The sequence below is a fragment of the Camelus bactrianus genome, chromosome 35, assembly GCF_048773025.1.
Source record: "Camelus bactrianus isolate YW-2024 breed Bactrian camel chromosome 35, ASM4877302v1, whole genome shotgun sequence".
Lineage (NCBI taxonomy): Eukaryota > Metazoa > Chordata > Mammalia > Artiodactyla > Camelidae > Camelus > Camelus bactrianus.
In genome coordinates, this window is record NC_133573.1 from 23,138,718 (window position 1) to 23,155,731 (window position 17,014).

At 35.7% G+C, this 17,014-nt stretch overlaps 1 protein-coding gene across 4 annotated transcripts in view; it reads right to left on the bottom strand.

The window, feature by feature from the left end:
- MALRD1 (MAM and LDL receptor class A domain containing 1) overlaps positions 1-17,014 on the bottom strand; it is a 438,921-nt gene that overhangs the window by 155,079 nt on the left and 266,828 nt on the right. For all 4 annotated transcript variants that reach the window (XR_012504288.1, XM_074358489.1, XM_045511295.2 and 1 more), the window contains exons 31-32: positions 10,003-10,131; positions 2,096-2,257 (exon numbers count right to left, since the gene is read on the bottom strand). Coding sequence is in view for 3 of the 4 variants with exons in the window: in XM_074358489.1 (XP_074214590.1) it covers positions 2,096-2,257; positions 10,003-10,131 (291 nt within the window). In the remaining variant the exon portion in view is untranslated. The remainder of the gene's footprint in view (positions 1-2,095; positions 2,258-10,002; positions 10,132-17,014) is intronic.

Consider the following 17,014-nt stretch of genomic DNA (forward strand, 5'->3'; position numbering starts at 1 on the left):
CTTTCCTGCTGGTTAAAACTGCCATTTCTAATAAGTCTGTAACAGTTTTCTGTATATATCTCCTACTTGTAATATGCAAAGAAAAAAATTTCTAACCTATTACTTGTCTGCTGATTTTGTTTATGAAATTATTAGACCACAGCTATAATTCTACATCATTAAATAAGTATGTCTTTTTTTTTTTTTGGTAGCTTTTGGGCTTTTGGAAGTTAGATACTGCCTTTATTAATTTATTTATTTTTAATTGAAATATAGCCAGTTTACAATGTGTTAAACTGGTGTATGTGGTGTACAGCATAGTGATTCAGTCACACACACACACACAAATATATTCTTTTTCATTATAGGCTATTATAGATATTTCCCTGTGCTATACAGTAAGACCTTGTTGTTTATCTACTTTATATATAGTAAGATACTGCCTTTAAATTGCAAGAGTTTTATTATTTTTATTTGTTACATTTATGTCTTCAATCCATCAGGAATATATGTTTGCATATGAAATATACAGAAGAAAAACCGGGATTTAATTTCACTTCCTTCCCGGCGAATAACCAGCCATGCCAGCACCATATTTATTAACACATCTTCTTCCCACTGAGTTGCCCTTTGTCATACCCTACATCTTCCTAATTACTCTGTCCTGTTCCATTAACCTATAACCTGGTGTATACTAATCTCATTTTTTTAAGGAAAAAAAACTTGATGAAAGGCAGAGGATATAGAGGTCAAAGGAAATGGGAATATAAAATCTGACACTCAATTATGAAACAGCTTTAAAAACAAGACTAAACCTCCATGCTGTAGCTGAACATGATGATACTTTCAACCCGCCTGGAACATATAAATAATAAAATGATTGCCTTCTTTTCATCAGACAGAAAATGACTGAGTCAATCTTGTATAGTTTTTCTATGAAAAGTTATTTGAATTCCACGTAATCTCGTTCTTTTTCATGGTGCCTATGCTTCCAATGTTTTGAGGACTATTATATTAATTATAGTTCCCCAGAGAAACAGAATTAATAATATGTGTACAGATATTGAAATACTTTTATTATAGGAACTGGCTCATGTGATTGCAGAGGCTAACAAGCCCCAAATGTGTAATGTGGGCCACCATGAAAGTCAACAGGGCAGATGAAGTCCAAAGGTAGTCTGTTAGTGAGTTATTTCTCCCTCAGGGAAGCTGGTCTTTTTTGTTCTATTTAGGTCTTCATCTGATTGGGTAAGGCCCACCCACATTAGGGAGGATAACCTGCTCCAAGTTCACCAACTTGAATGTTAACTTCATCCAAAAACACCCTCCAAGTTGACACAAAAATTAAGCATCACAGATATTTAAGATTATTTTTTAATCCTAAGGAAAGCTAGATTTTATCCTTCAGAAAAGTTATCACTAAAAATAGTTATTTTTTATTCTTAACAAAGTTAGATTCCTAAGGGAAAAAAAAGCACTGCATTTATCACACAGGACTTCAGGGTAAAAGTAAATAAGAATACGAGCTTACTTCTACTCTGACTCTATTAACTGTAAAACCATTTAAGATTATATTAATCTCAAATCACTGGCAGGAAGCAAAACATGTTCAGTTTGCTGATGCTCAGGCCTTCCATCACCACTTACCTTTTGAATCTCTGTCCCTGCACTTCAGCGGGTCTGGAAGGAAACTGGTGGCCAGCTACTGACCACTGTGGCAGCCCGCCAACTTTTGCCTACAGCACACATTAATCTGAACACCCTCTACCTGTCCCTGCCCCCACTGGGGACTTTTTTTTTTTTTTTTTTGAGTTATAGTCAATTTACAATCTTGTGTCAATCACTGGGGACTTTAAGGTCACCTTTGTGTAGAGCAAATAAAATTTATGAGTCCCTTAAAATCTGAGTCCTGGATTTCCTTACTGTAGCAATATCAGTTCTAGGTCTACTGAAGAATCCAGGGTTTAAATAGAAGGAACTAACTCTCTTTTCATAAAGCCTACTGAGCTCCACCCCAACAAAGACATAAGGGAGGCATTCTGACATCCACTCGGATAGTTAAAGCAGGTTCCCAGCCCAGCAGACCACTGGGCCTGGCTACCTCTACTGGATTTACCTGGTGTGTGATCAGAGTCTGGACTCAGTGCTTCAGTAGGAATTCTGCTGCCAATGGCCCAGTCCAAGTCATCTTGAGAGTCTTGAGTAAGACTGCAAACTGTGGTCCAGTTTCCTGAAGTTGTTTCAAAATTGCAGCTTCCTTTTGTGCTTGTATACTGGCCTAAGGAAAGAAAAACACTGATGGCATGTTCTGGAAAGGTATGCCACCCTTGATATTACATTACATTTGTGATGATTTTAAATTGGTATTTGCATATTCTATTTATTTAAAAATTTATAGAACCAGGGTATTTGTACTCACTGGAAAGATCAGTTGTACACTGCAATTTGTTTTGTTTTGTTTTAACCACAGGGTCTAGAAGCAGTGCATGAATACTGCCTTTTAGCTAGTAAGGACTCATATGGACTGACTGATAACATTTCAGATGACAGGTAAAGCTGTGCCTATACGTGAACAATGTACATAACATTACGATCACACAGAAAATTCAGGTCAAATAAATCAGTATCTTCAGTTGCCTGGATGTTTAATTCAGCCCCTCTGTTCACTCTAGTGTCTGAACAACATGGACCATTAGAGAGGAAAAGTCATTAACCAAAGAAAAGGCACCTTTGGGAGAAGTTGTAAGCTGCACAGGGCACAAACCCTCTCAGCACACCATATCCACCACACACAGACAACACTTCAGAGCCAGTCACTAAATAATGAAAGAAGATCTCTTCTAAAAGTGTTGATTGATAAGTCATTAAAAAATTAAGCTGTTCGCAATGAGAAAAATTACTAGATAATAACTGAATGCCTGTTATCTAGTCATCAGTGAAATGTGCCCGTCATAATACCCTGATGTCTGCTTTCATTTTTCTTGCTTTTTTTTTTTTTGCACAGCCGTTATTATTTTTGAGCATCCACTGTGAAAACTGTTATACAGACAGAATGAATGATTGGATGGTTTAATCAGCATGAATCAACTGAGATTGTCATTGACAATTTCTTTTTTCTTTTTAGAAAAATGAGGTTTGTATTATTTTTAACATTTCTTCTCCAGATGGTTTCTCGTTCGTAACTTTTTCTTGACATAAAACTATTATTAGCATTTATAGAAACTTCGTCAGAGGAAAAACTTGCTGTTAAAATGGATGCCAAACATTTGGCAAACAAAGCTTGAATATTTTTATAGGAGATTTTCTGGATGCCTAAGAGTATATCTTCATAAAATATCAGCCTTTTGCTTTTCTGGCATGATTGCATCTTGTCCCTAAAAACCAGAATCAGTGTTAATTATGTGCATTTCTTTCCTTCATTCTACATGACTGTGACCCAGTGGTTTCTATATGTTTATTTATGGGCTGTATGTATTCCTTTTTATGTTTATCATGCTGGTTTTATGCACCATAAATAGCTTTATATCATGCTTAGACAATATGGATAAAAATAAGGAATTCGGTTCTCCAGGTGTTCAGTTAACACAACTGCAAACATGCAGAATCTTCCAATGTTACATACACGACAGCCATTGTGTGTCCTTTAGAATGATGTCCCGTACAGGTGCCACTGCATTTCTGTGTAACTGACTCCCTGACACGTAGGCCCTACAACAATTATTCTACATCTTTTCCGTTCGCTGCGACCACCCTTGTCCCTCCTCTTCCGCCTTATTTACTGGATGACTTTATCTTTGACTCTGAAGATACCTGTACAATCAGGGTACATTCTCCCACGTATCAGTCTCTCTAATTCACATTACGTCACTTCTCCTTTTCTCTTTTCCAGGGCTAATCCTGGCTTATGATCTCAACGAGTTATCAAACGCTGTTATTAGTCATACAACGTATCCCCATCTGCCAATCTCACATTCTACTAATCGATTTTGTGCATCTTGCAGATTTAGCTAGGGTGCCCCTCTTGTTAAAAATAATTGTATGTATAAGTTAAACATATGCTTTAATTTCTCACTCTATATATCTTCACTCATTGTTTTCCATGGCCTTTCACACTTTCATGCAGATGACAAATAAATCCACAGCCGCACTGCAATGCAGGTATTTATCTACAAACGTCTGCTGAACATCCCATTTGGAATATGCAATTGTCACCTCAAAACCAACAAGCCTAAAATGAACTCATCTCTCCAAATGGGTTCTTCTCTCTGAGATTACTGATTAATTTCACAGCATGAATCTTCTCTCTCTTTTTAAACATTCAATCTTTGAAGCTATCATTGACCCTACATTCTTTATCTCCATATCTAATCTATCACCAAGCCTTGTAAATTCTCCCTCTGGGAACTTCACTCATTTTCTTCTTTGCAGTTCCGTAGCCTCTTCCAGGTCCACTGGTTGAAGCCCCCGGTTTATGTTAAGAGCCCCTTTCTTTACTTTAATGTAGCCATATAAACTCAAATTACATGAATCTTCTTTAAGACTGCTCTTGTGTTATTTCTTTTGCTCAAAATATTCAGGTGTTCACATTGTTTGAAAATACTCTCCAAAACTTCTAGCCATGAATACCTTTCTTTTGATGCAAAGTGTTTTTGAGACTGAAACCTGTCTTGTCTTAAAAATTGCCTCCACCTCAACCAAATTTTTCAGAAAATTATCTCTTGAATAAAAACTTGCTTTTTTCCAAATTTGGTGTTGAACTACCTTTCTCTCTTTTGCATATTTTTTCTGGCAATGGGATGCTCATTTGTCAGTCATTCCTTCCCTCTCTTGTTCAGGACAGAACTGCAATTTTATTCAGGAATTTTCCTTCTTTCTCTCAGATATCTGTCTAAAGGCTCAAACAAGCTCCCACCATAGCTCATGAGTGGTTCCTGGTTTATCTAAGCATGAAATCATGATGCGATGTTCAAACTTCCCTTGTCTTGACTGGTTTAAGATCGTCTTGGGATGCAATTCTAGACAATGAGATTTACTAGGAGAAAAGCACCTAGGAAAAGATTTCCTTAATCTTAAAAATAAATCAAAAGGAAGAAAATCTATTTTTCCTTTCTCAGGATATCACCGCGAAGATGTGATGCTTGGGACTGAAGAGATTATATGGCAAGTTGACTATATGAGAAAGTCAGTTACCCGGAGACAGCAGAACATAAGGAATGAAGAAGGCACGTAGTTCTATACTTCTGATGAATTTCAAGTAGCTGAAAACTCAAATAATACAGTGGCTTAAATAGACGGGAATTCATGTACCTCAATTAACACTAAGTCAGGAAGGCACCCATTTAAGGTTGGCACTGGGGTTCAAATGTGCAGTCATGAAGCACATATTTTCCAACTTTCTTTTCTGTCATTTCATCATCCTCACACTCATGCACGGTTGCCAGATGACTGCTCTACTTCCCAGAATCACACATATTCAAGGCATTGAAAGAAATGGGAAGAGGAAAGAAGAAAAAATCTTTTTTTCTATTCTGGTGCTTTCGTTCTGAAAAATTTCACATATTTCTCACTGGCCTCTGGTGGTTATAAAGAAGTTTGGAGATGATGGTATTTGTGGCTGGTCATCATGCCGCCTCCAATAAAATTGGAGTTCTGTTTTTAAGAAGCAAAAAGAAATGGACAGGCAACTCACAAGGACTGGTAGCCTGTTTACTTCAAGGCTGGAAATTCTGCCCCAAGTATCTTAATTAACATAGCATCTCATCTTCATGCCACTTAGGAAACATACTCTTCCTTGAACATCCAACATTGGTCCTATCTTTCTCTTTCCAGATCATGTCAGTTCTCAGGGTGCTGTTTTACAACAGTAATCATAGTTGTTATTCTTTGTCTGGTAATCTGTAGCTTCTTTATTTTGCATCGCCAACTTAATTGTTGTTTACCATTGAATTACTATAAACATTTCCACGTGATAAAGAATTATTATTGAACTCATTTAGTCCTAAGTGGTTCCACACATAATTATTGAATGGTAGATTATATTGAAGATTTTGTTAATATTTATTGTTTAATTTTTAAAAAAATTTTTGGGGGGAGGTGATCAGGTTTTTATTTATTTATTTATCTTTAATGGAAGTACTGGGGCTTGAACCCAGAACCTTGTCCATGCTAGGCACACACTCTACCACTGAGCTATACCCTCCCCCTTGTAATATTTCTTGATGATTAGTATGTATCAATAGTTTCAAAATGTCTACTGGCACTTTCCATTGGTACAATTTTCAGCCATATGTTTGTATGGTGAGTGTAAGTATTAATCAACTCACTGATACTAAAGAGACGGCTCCATAATTCTTTATTTTTAATCCTCACATCCACACATCCACCTTATTTTGCCATACCATAATGCATTACACCCTGGACTATTAAATAGTTCCTCTTCCTTGTGAAATGACTTCTTGGAAGGCTGCACTGAGAAGATTCTGGAGAATCTGGGTAAAGTGGGAAAGCGTGACATGACCAACGATGTTTATCACTGTGAGAGGCAGGAGAGAAAGTACCCATCCCATTCTGTGCATCCCTAGCTTAGAACACAAGGCACACTTAACACGTGTTTAAGGCAACAATTTCCTTCCATGAATAAAACGGCATATTTTCTAATTTAATTGTTTCTTTTAAAAAGAATTGATCTCATTTGTTGTCAACCATACATTTTTGCATCAAGAGGTAAGATGCAAAAGGAAAAAAGTTTATCTTTGCTCATAACCTACAGTAAAAATTTAGTCCCGAGGAATAGCTGCATTTATTGTCTGCTGAGTATAAAGCACATGTAAGTAGGGCATTCACAAGGACCGACAAATTTCAGAATATAAAACTAGTGAAATGGAAGAAGCTAACAGTAGTCCTAGAAGACTGAACAAATGTGTTTTTTACGTTATTTCATTTAATTCTCAAAGCACTCTACACGTTATTATATCTACTATGTAGATGAGAATTTACATAATTGCCCACCAAGTGATGGTCAAAGTTAAAATGAAGACTTCAATTTAACAACCCCAAAGGTCAATTCTTTCCATATATTTCTCCAAAGGTCACTTTGCAAATATTATAATTTATTCCAGTATCTACAATAGATTTCTCTCCCTGCAGGAATCCAGCCCTGATGCTTCCAATATATCCAGAAGACCATCAATATAAAATATTGATGAAGTCAAATGGAAGCATCAATATATGTGTGCTGTGAAGTGTTCCTTCTGCATACAAACACAGTCTACCACAGGCTTTAAGAAAAGCAACTACTTCATTTGTCAACATATTGCTTTTATTTTAATAAATTCAAATACTTCCTGCAGTTGTCCATCAAAGTCGTGGGTAACACTAACAGACGTGAGTATGCAACTGACTTCAGTTTCTGAAAACCGGCTGTGTGTTTTACATCAATATCTCAAGTAACTGTATGAAAAATAAAAATCGCACAAAGCACCCTGAGAAGGAAAAGGAGTGAAGGTAAAAATGGGCAGCATTTACAGGTAAAAAACCAAAACACCTATAACTCTTTCTAATGCTTTTAACCAATTTTACCTATTCTTACATTGCATATGCAGATGTACACTCACACACACATTATCCTTCTTAGGTTCCCCAAATGACTGTGATAACTTCATTCCTGATAGCACTTCTTACACTTAAAAATTAACTAGGGATCTTTTCATCTACTAACCATTTTTTTAAAAAAGCAAAGAACATTATATTCTAATACATTTTCCCTCAAGTTTTTTTTCTCACAGTAGAAAGTGAATTTTTGGAGCCTAACACAATATCTTGTTCATTTTTATACATTCAGTGTTCAGAAAGTTGCCCCTAGCCCAGACTAGAAAGGGAATAAATGGAAGAGTATAATTTTTATACAAATGTTTTCAATATATGTATATTTTTACATGAAAGGAAAATAATTTACTGTCAGTAATAACTTTTCTATGTGAGTGTGACAGCTGTCTTTTCCCCCCACTGGGTTATGTACAGCAATGCCATCTTATTCAAATTATTTTTCCTTTAGAATCTTCATAAATTTGTCCAAGTTTTTAGTTTTCCTGGTGATTATTAAATGCTCTTCTTGTTATGTCTTGTAGAAAAAATGGTGATCTCAAAATGCTTCAGAGCATTGTTTTAGAACACCTTTGAAATAAATTCCTTACAGTTAATATCAAAAAATATTTATTTTTGATGCACTTAAAAGATGCTAGGAACACTAGGAAGAATTATTCAAGGTTTGATAAATTTCAGTTGAGAATATATATATTACAAAGGAAATAAATAATATTTGATCAAATTAAGATTACAATACTGTTGTATTTGTAGTACAGTTTTAAAAGTGCCAATCATTTTCACTTTCTTTGATGCTTGATTTAAAATTAAAATATGAGATGAATGTTGAGGATAATATGCTAAGCAAAACAAGTCAGTCACAAAAAGACAAATACACTGTGATTCCACTTGTATGACGGACCTAGAGTCGTCAAACGCATGGAAACAGAAAGTAGAATGTGGCTGTCATGGCTGGGAGTGGGGAGAATGGAGGGTTAGTGTTTAATCAGTACAAAGTTTCAATTTTTCAAGATGGAAGAAGTCCTGGAGATGGGTGGTGACGCTGTCAGCACAACAATGCGAATGTACTTAATGCCACTGAACTGGTCAGTTAAAAACGTTCAAAGGATAAATTTCATGTTCTCTATATTTTTACCACAATTAAAAAATAGTGAATTCAAAAAAGAAACTGTCACCATAACATCTGCAGGAATAAAAATAATCTTGAGCTAAAAATGAACATTTAAACATGACGTGTGTGGTACTTTGCCTGTGTGATATTTTGCCACCGAGAGGTTGAGACCATTCCCTTTCTGTCTCTGAATCTAGGCTAGGCTTTGTTATTTGCAAGACCATTAGGAAGAGCCAGGAGTGACGTTCTGGAACTTCTGAGGCTAAGTCATAACTACTTTTGCTATTTTTTTCCTGAGGCTCTTGGAATGCTTGCCCTCGGAGCATTCACAGGGTAAAAGTCAATCCCATGGAAGACGCTGATTAACCTGTGACAGCCATGGTACCTAAAGCCCCATGGACTGCCCTGGAGGTTGACTCCGTGTTGAGCCAGAGAAACCAAACAGGACACGTCTGCCAAACATGGAGGGGATGAAGCCATCTTGGAAGTGATCCTCCAGTTCCAGCTGTACCAGTGAGAGCCATGTGGATCAGAGATAAAGAGTCTCGCTGACTCCCTCCTGAGTTACTGACCCACAAAATTGCAACCAAAATGAAACTTGCTTAGGCCACTAACTTTTAGGGTAGTTAATTATGCAGCAAACGCCAACTGCAACAGGTAGCTCATATCATAACAAGATTCCACGTGAATCCTCATCAACAAGATACATGAAAAAGTCATTCTTTGAATTTAAATAAGTGCTCATATTTTAAAATTACATACCTGGTTTTGTACATGACTTCAAATATCATTCGAATTAAAGTTTGAATTAAGTTTGAATTAAAAAAAAAACAACATGGCTCATCTAGTCCTGCAATGTGATTGATAAAATTAATCATTAAACTAGTATTCATTTAATATTTATTCAAAGCGCTCATTTTTTGGCCTCATCTATGAAATCAGTCTTTTTTTTTTTTTGGAAAAGGGACTGGAAACAGTAATGAAACCAACAAAGAAATATGTAGACTGCTAGTTCAGTTTCCAACAATTTTAATCCTGACTCTGCCTACAGTTCTACACAATGACACTATGGGAGATTTCTGGAACATGATTTGCTATAGATTAGTTACAGTTCTTAGCACGGGGGCTGAAAGGGCTGCCATTTAAATATCTGAATAGAGAAGATGAAAAAATATTCTGGCTATTTCAAATCTACGGTAGTGCATGAAAAGAATCATTTCCTCTTAGTCATCGGTGCCAACAGGTTACTCTACTAATTAAGTAAAATTCTGTGCTGAACAGAGAGCAGGAGAACAGAGAGACAAACTTACTACAGTGAGCTTCATCGGATCTATCAGAACAGTCGGGTTTATAGTCGCAGACCAGGTGGGATGCAATACACTTCTTGTCATGGCACAAAAAATCAGTGGCTTCCGGGCAAATTTCAGAAGTCTCACCCACTGTGGGGGAAAAAACCAAAACAACAAGCAAAAGTGTTATTTTGTCACTTTCGTTAAATTTGAATACGTTTTCAGTTGTTTTAGAGATCCCACACTATGAGATGAATTGGCGATTTTAATAGTAGCCCAAGGTAGGCTTCTGGACGAATCCCCGTCTCAGTCCCACCTGGAGCTGTTTTCAGTTTTAAAAATAAAGGCTGACACAGACCTAAAGACCTAAACTGAAACAGGATAAACTGAAAAGTCCCAGAAAACAGAAAAGGCCTGCAAAAGAATGGACCCATAAGAAACGAGTGTGTAAATAAAAGCTCGAGAAATATACAGATCTGATCCACTATGAATCTGAACAAACCATCACCAAGCTTAAAGTGACACCAGCTGAAAACTGGCAAGATCCTTCTTTGAGACAGAATTTATAGTAACAAAATCTTTGACTATTATCAATTTGTATTTGGATTAAAATACTTCTGTAACACAGGATTCACTCCACAGAGCTCCATGCACTCATTCCATGGACCGTATTTGTGGGCACACACTTGTTTTATCATCTCCTTCAGGTGATGGTATTCAGTATGCATTGAGATTTCAGACAATGGATTTCACAGGAGCACACGTTTTTAAGTTCTTGTACTTTTCTCGCAGAACATGACCACAGGAAGGATAGAAAAGACGAAGACGCCGTCCTTCCCGCCGTTGAAGACCACGGTATTCGGTTGGTCTTGTTGTCATCGCTCCTTAGACCTCTCTTGCCGGTGACAGTTCCTCAAATTTTCCTTGTTTTTGACAACTTTTGTAATTTGGACAGCACTGGTCAAGTGTTTTGCAGGATTTCTATTGGAATTTGATTTTCCACCCTTACGGTTAGCTAGGATTATGAGTGCAGGGGAAGAAGTAAAGTGTTAACTTTCATCACATCACGACCAGGGCACATACTATGACATGACTTGTCACTGGTCACGCTGACCTTGTTCACCCAGCCAATGTCACTTTTGTCTTGTTTCTCCATTTTAAAGTTACTTTTTTTTCCCTATCCTTTTCCACACTATGTTCTTTGGAAGGAAGTCACTATGTGCAGACCACACCTGTGGAACAGAGACCTAGGTTTCCCACCTTGGGGGCAGAGCATCTCCATAAATTATTTGGTGTTTTTACCTATAGAAGATCTGTCTTTTCTCTCCCATTTATGTATTTATTTAGCAATATTTTATATCAGTGTGGACTTAAGGATATTTAACAATTTAAGAAAAATGTAAGATTTTAGAACTTCTCTGATGTTGACATTATTACTGGGTTTTAGTGAAGAACAAGAGATTTTGAAATGCTGAACAAAACGATTCAGGCTTTTTAATTAGTTTGTCTTGTCTGTTATTTATGTAGTAAGGTCACTGAAGGACACTGTTACATAATTTTCAATTTATGTGCAAATTTCAGGGTCAAACAATGAATGATCAAGTTATGTTTTTTTCTGCATAAAATGAATACAAATAAACCTAATCACTGTACTGTATTATCTTTGACCCTTTCCATTGAACCCTCTCTTATATGGGTGATGTCTAAAAATTTAATTTGTACTGTATTTTTGATATAATACTTCATTCAAATCTTCAGAATTTAATAAGTTTTCTATGGACCAAAGGTAAATATTTTCATGTACTTTGTTTACAAAGAGTTTAGCGACAACAAAGAAACTCTTAATTATTTTAAAATACTTTAATAACATTAAATATAAATAAATTTTTATATATTAAAATTATTTGTTTCAAATTTCCCATATTTTTATGAGTATATTGCTCTAAAAAAGGAGTCATAAAATGGAAAAGTAGAAAAAATTATTAATACTGTCTTTGTAAGTCTTGGTAGATAAGTCTTTCTTGGGAATTATTCCCAGAAAATCAGAGAATAAATGATTCTACTATCATGTAATAAATGCTTTTGTAAATCAGGTGGTTTCTAACTTGTTGCTTCCAAAAATTTAAAGTGACTTAGTTTCCAGATTAGAAGAAAATCTTTTTTGATTATAAAATACTGTGGTTTTTGACTTATATTTTTGGCACGTAAGCCAGTTCAAGCACTTAAAGGACAATGCTATAACAAAATTAAATCTTAACAAACATCACAGCCTTATGTGAACAAGGTTTCTTAGCAATAACTTCAATAAAAACAAACATTTAGAAAGAGAATTAAACTCTTTTTCTAGGAATATTCATTTATGAATACATAATTGATGACATTAATGAATCACAGTTTCATACACAGTGAAGAAGCTCCAAAAATTTTAGCTAAACAAGAAGCAAGTCACCAAAAGTACATATAATTTTACAGTATGACTATTTATATAAAGTACAAAACCTGAAAAAAATTAAGTAATATAATTTTGGAATACAGTTTAGCCAAAACTAAAAATCAGTTCAAGAAGATGGTTCTCATAGAAGCAGGGTGATGATTTCTGCATGAGAAGTACATGACTAGAGAAGTGCACGGAAGGGATTTCCAGGTACAGTACAGGTGATACATTTAACTTGTACAAAGTAACTTGAGGGGTCATTCTATTTTAATATTAAGCCAAAAATATACACTGAAAATATACTTTTATACGTATAATGAAGGATCACGTATCTGACTGCACAGTAGAATTATCCGAAGCTTTAAAAATTATGGATGCCTGGAATCCATATTTAGAGATAAAAATGTAACTGGTCTGGAGTGAGGCAGTGAGGTCTGTGAAGAGATATTATATTAAGCTCTCCAACAAATTTTAGCATGAGGCTGGAGCTTAGGGGCACTGTCACTGATGCATCTCACAATAGGAAGTAAAAATTGATTTAAAAAAAAAAAGGAAGAAAGAGTAAAGAAAGAGAGGAAGAGGCATTGAGAGAGAGAGAGAAAGAGGGGAGTCCTGGAAAGTTAAGAGATTTCAAATTTTTCAGATCTTCTGACACTGGGTTTGTGGTTTACCCCTTGTTGAAGGCTGCCCTATGCTTTACTGACCTTATGTTCTCATGGTCTCTCTCAGACAGTCCATGGCTTATTAGGCAATTGTATCTGATGCCCAAAGAAAGCAGTATTCCACTGAACTTCATTTCAATGAGTTTATACTTAATATGTCAGAGATAACGTTCTATCAGTGACTCAACCCATAAAAATATACTTAGGCATAAAATCAGTCATACTAATAAACATGATCAAGAAATACACTAACAAGAGTAAAAAAAATCAATTAATGAATAATAAGGTGATTAATTTCTTAATATTTTCATATTTTTGTCTTCTTTTAAAAATTAATTCAGCCAACATATTTAGCTTATTACAGATTAAAAGAACCTTTTAATATTTTGGACTATGCTTATGTTTAAAGCAATTAAGAAAATGAGAGCATCACCCTGCCAAATGAATTCCTACGAGTCCTTGATAATCAGGATAATCACCTAATTCCACATTTTAGTTTCCACCAAAGTGGGACAGTTAAGAGAATTCTAATTAGCCATTAAGTAATAAACAACTAAAATGAATGCAGGGTGTTCTCTCAGTGCAAAACACAACAGATTAAAAAAGAAAAGAGCAGATTACAATACTAGGAAAGAACAAGGTACCAGCATGTTGTAAAGGAAACAATTAATCTTACAGTTATTTTTTTTTTTTTTAGTAGTGGACTTGGGAAGAAGGATCAACCAAAAATATAAAGCATAAAGAAAGTTAAACATAATCTGTATGGTGATGAAGTGTGGTTCAAGGACATTTAAATATAAGCACTAAAACATAAAGATGTAAAACAGAAAACAAAACACCATGAAGAATACTTACTTAGTCTCAAGGTGCTTCTTAAGCTAAATGACAAAAGCAAATTTATAAAGCAAAACCCTGATTAAATTAAGTTACATAAATTGAATGGGAATGTTTTTCATCAAAAGTACCACAAATAATATGAAAAGAAAACTTAAAAGTAACAGAAACATGTTTAAAATATATCTTATAAAATAATGTTTATATAAATCAGTGAAGAAAGAGCATGTCCAAATCAATACAAGGAAGCAAACAGCTCAAGAGAAATTTTTCACAAGGAAATAAATGGGCAATTCTCAGATGGAGAAACGTGCATGTTGATTTTAGAAAAATAGGTTTAACCGAATTATTCACCACAGATGTAAATTAAAACACTATTTTCACCTACTAAATTAGGGAGAATTCCTGATAAAAATTTAATGAAAGCCAATGTTGATGAGAATTTAAAGAAACAGATAAAATAGTTGACTGAAACTAAAAAGGCAAAGCAATCTTGATGGAAAAGGGAGGCATCTAAGAAAGGTTTAAGATGCTGAATTATGGAGACAGGGGAAGATAGAGAAATATTGAGAACTAAGTAATAAGCAATATTAACAGATGGCACATTAAGAAGCAGAGTAAACAGCACTGGACAAAGGGATGCCAGTGGCAATTTACATTTTAATAATCATTATAAGCAATATGTATTAAAGTCATAATTTTGTATACCCTTAGGCTGGAATATTACCTAGTAGGAACTTGTGGTAGGCTAGTGATTCTCTACACAAACATCCATTCCCTTCCTCTTCCTTAGTTTTGAGTAATAACATATTTCCTACATTTCTTTACGGATTGACAATGCAACAAAATGTTGGCTAATTAGTTGCAAGTGGAACAGATGTGCAACAGTTCCAATGAAACATTTTAAAGGACAGTTGGTATGTGCTTTTTGCTTTTTCCCTTCACCTAATTTTTTTCCCACCAGCTGGAAGGTAGCCTTAATGACTGGAGCTAAAGCATCCATCCTGATCTACTGTCTCCCTCACAATATTTCATACAGCTATCTCTCCCTCTCTATTCCTACTGCAGTACTCTAGCTCAGTTTGTTACTTCTTACCTACACCATTGGACTAGCCACCTACTGGATTAACCCACTCATCTGTGGAGGTACTGTGTTAGTGCTTGTTGCAGGAATACTGCTCTAAGAATACATGTTCAATGAGCCAAGAGTGGACTTGTCTACCCTACTTCCTTCATCTGACAACTCCCCCTCATCCACATGGTCACCAAGGTGGTGGCTCAGTAGACATGTTTGTACAACATGTCTCCACCACTGGACTAGTTAACTGATCTGAAGATGGCCATTCGACCCAAGATCAGTCAGTCAGAGTCACCTACCAGAGAGTTTAGAAATGTAACTAACGGGTTTCTGCAACAGTGTGTTGAGGTCCTTGAATCCTGTGGTGAAGTCATACTTTCTCCCTGTGTATGATGAAGCAGAGAGAAAGATGGTTCCACAGAGAGAGGGGACTGAAACAGATGTGCAGAGGGAAGCAGTTAAAAGAGACAAGAGGTACAGAAAGATCAGAGCTCCAGATCTCTCTCAAGTCCTTCCTGAAGTTGGACCGCACTCCTGGGCTTGAGTTTCCTGAGATTCCCCATATCCTTAAGTAAACTCTCCTTCTGCTCGATTCTACTGGTAATTAAACTAGACTTAATTAACCCAGAGACCTCCCAGAAATGATCACGAGGATGTCTAAAGGCTGAAAAGGCCAAAAAATAAATGAATGGGAAGAAATCCAAACCACACTTGGTTTTTTGCTGAGCTCTTTCCTGACCTCTGAATCAATAATTAAAAACTGTATTTCCCAACTCCTCCGAGGCAACTTTCCAAATAATTTGTGTGACTCATTTTGCTCAATTTCCTCAAGAATCCCTTCAGTATGAAGCATCCTTATCCCCTCCTTAAAAGAGATCATGTACATGCTGAGTCTAGTTTCATGATACCACCCACTATGGTAGGTGTTCAGTATATATTAGTTTCTTTCTGTGGTCTTGATGATCACATGTGCAACGCAGGTTCCTGTAAACCAATGAGTTTGCGTGCATCTAATCAATGAGGAAATTAGCTCAATACAACACAGAACTTGTGTGGATCCCTACATGATTTCTCCTTCTACAATAATGTCCTGTGCCACCAAGGCAGAGCAGATGAACAGGAAGCACGCTAACACAGCTGAGCCGGAGAGCCACGGAAGAATGAGGGCTGCCGAGCACGCACTTCACCCTGGGCTGCTTCGCCCTGTTTCTCCAGGTTCTTGTTACTTTTTTTTCTAGTCTTTGGTTACTTTTCCCAAGTCTCCATAATTCAACAGCCTTAAAACTTTTTTTTACACCACCCTTTCATCAAGATTTCTTGCCTCCTACCTTACCCTCCTTTTTAGGTAAAGTAACGCATTTGCTGAAAAGTCCCTCTATTTATTAGAATTTTTAAATGCTTTAAACTGTGCCCGCATTTTTATTATGGTTGCTATTGTTTATATTAATTCTGTACAACTTAGTCATCAATGTTTATAGTGGCTTGCCTCAACCCAGTTTTCCTTTTGTGTGATTATTCAAAATGGGAGGCTTTTAGGAAACTCATCTATACCTCTGTGTATATGTATGTGTGTATGTGTGTTTCATCAAATATATAGGGGAAAAAATGGTTTCTGGCCCTGGCTGAATTATCTGTGCATGTATAAATACCTTTGGATTTTACTGAAACTTGTTTATATTTGAACGAACTGGATATAAATTTACTGAGTTCCACATCTATTTATTTTGAGTACACCTGTAGTTTGTATATCATATATCATGTATCTATATAGATATATAGATATATAGATATATAGATATATAGATATCAGAACTGAAGAGCTTATCTTTCAATTTTGTAATGGAAAATAAATAAATAAAAAATAAATAAATACATTGGTGTAAAGTAGAAGTCTTATTGATAAAGATTAATATTTATTTTGATTAAAAAATAATTAGTAAACTACAATTCAGTAAAAACTGAAATGCCATATTGTCACAAATTCTCCATGCAGTAGTCTAACCAAATTAGGTGGGGGAAATGTTC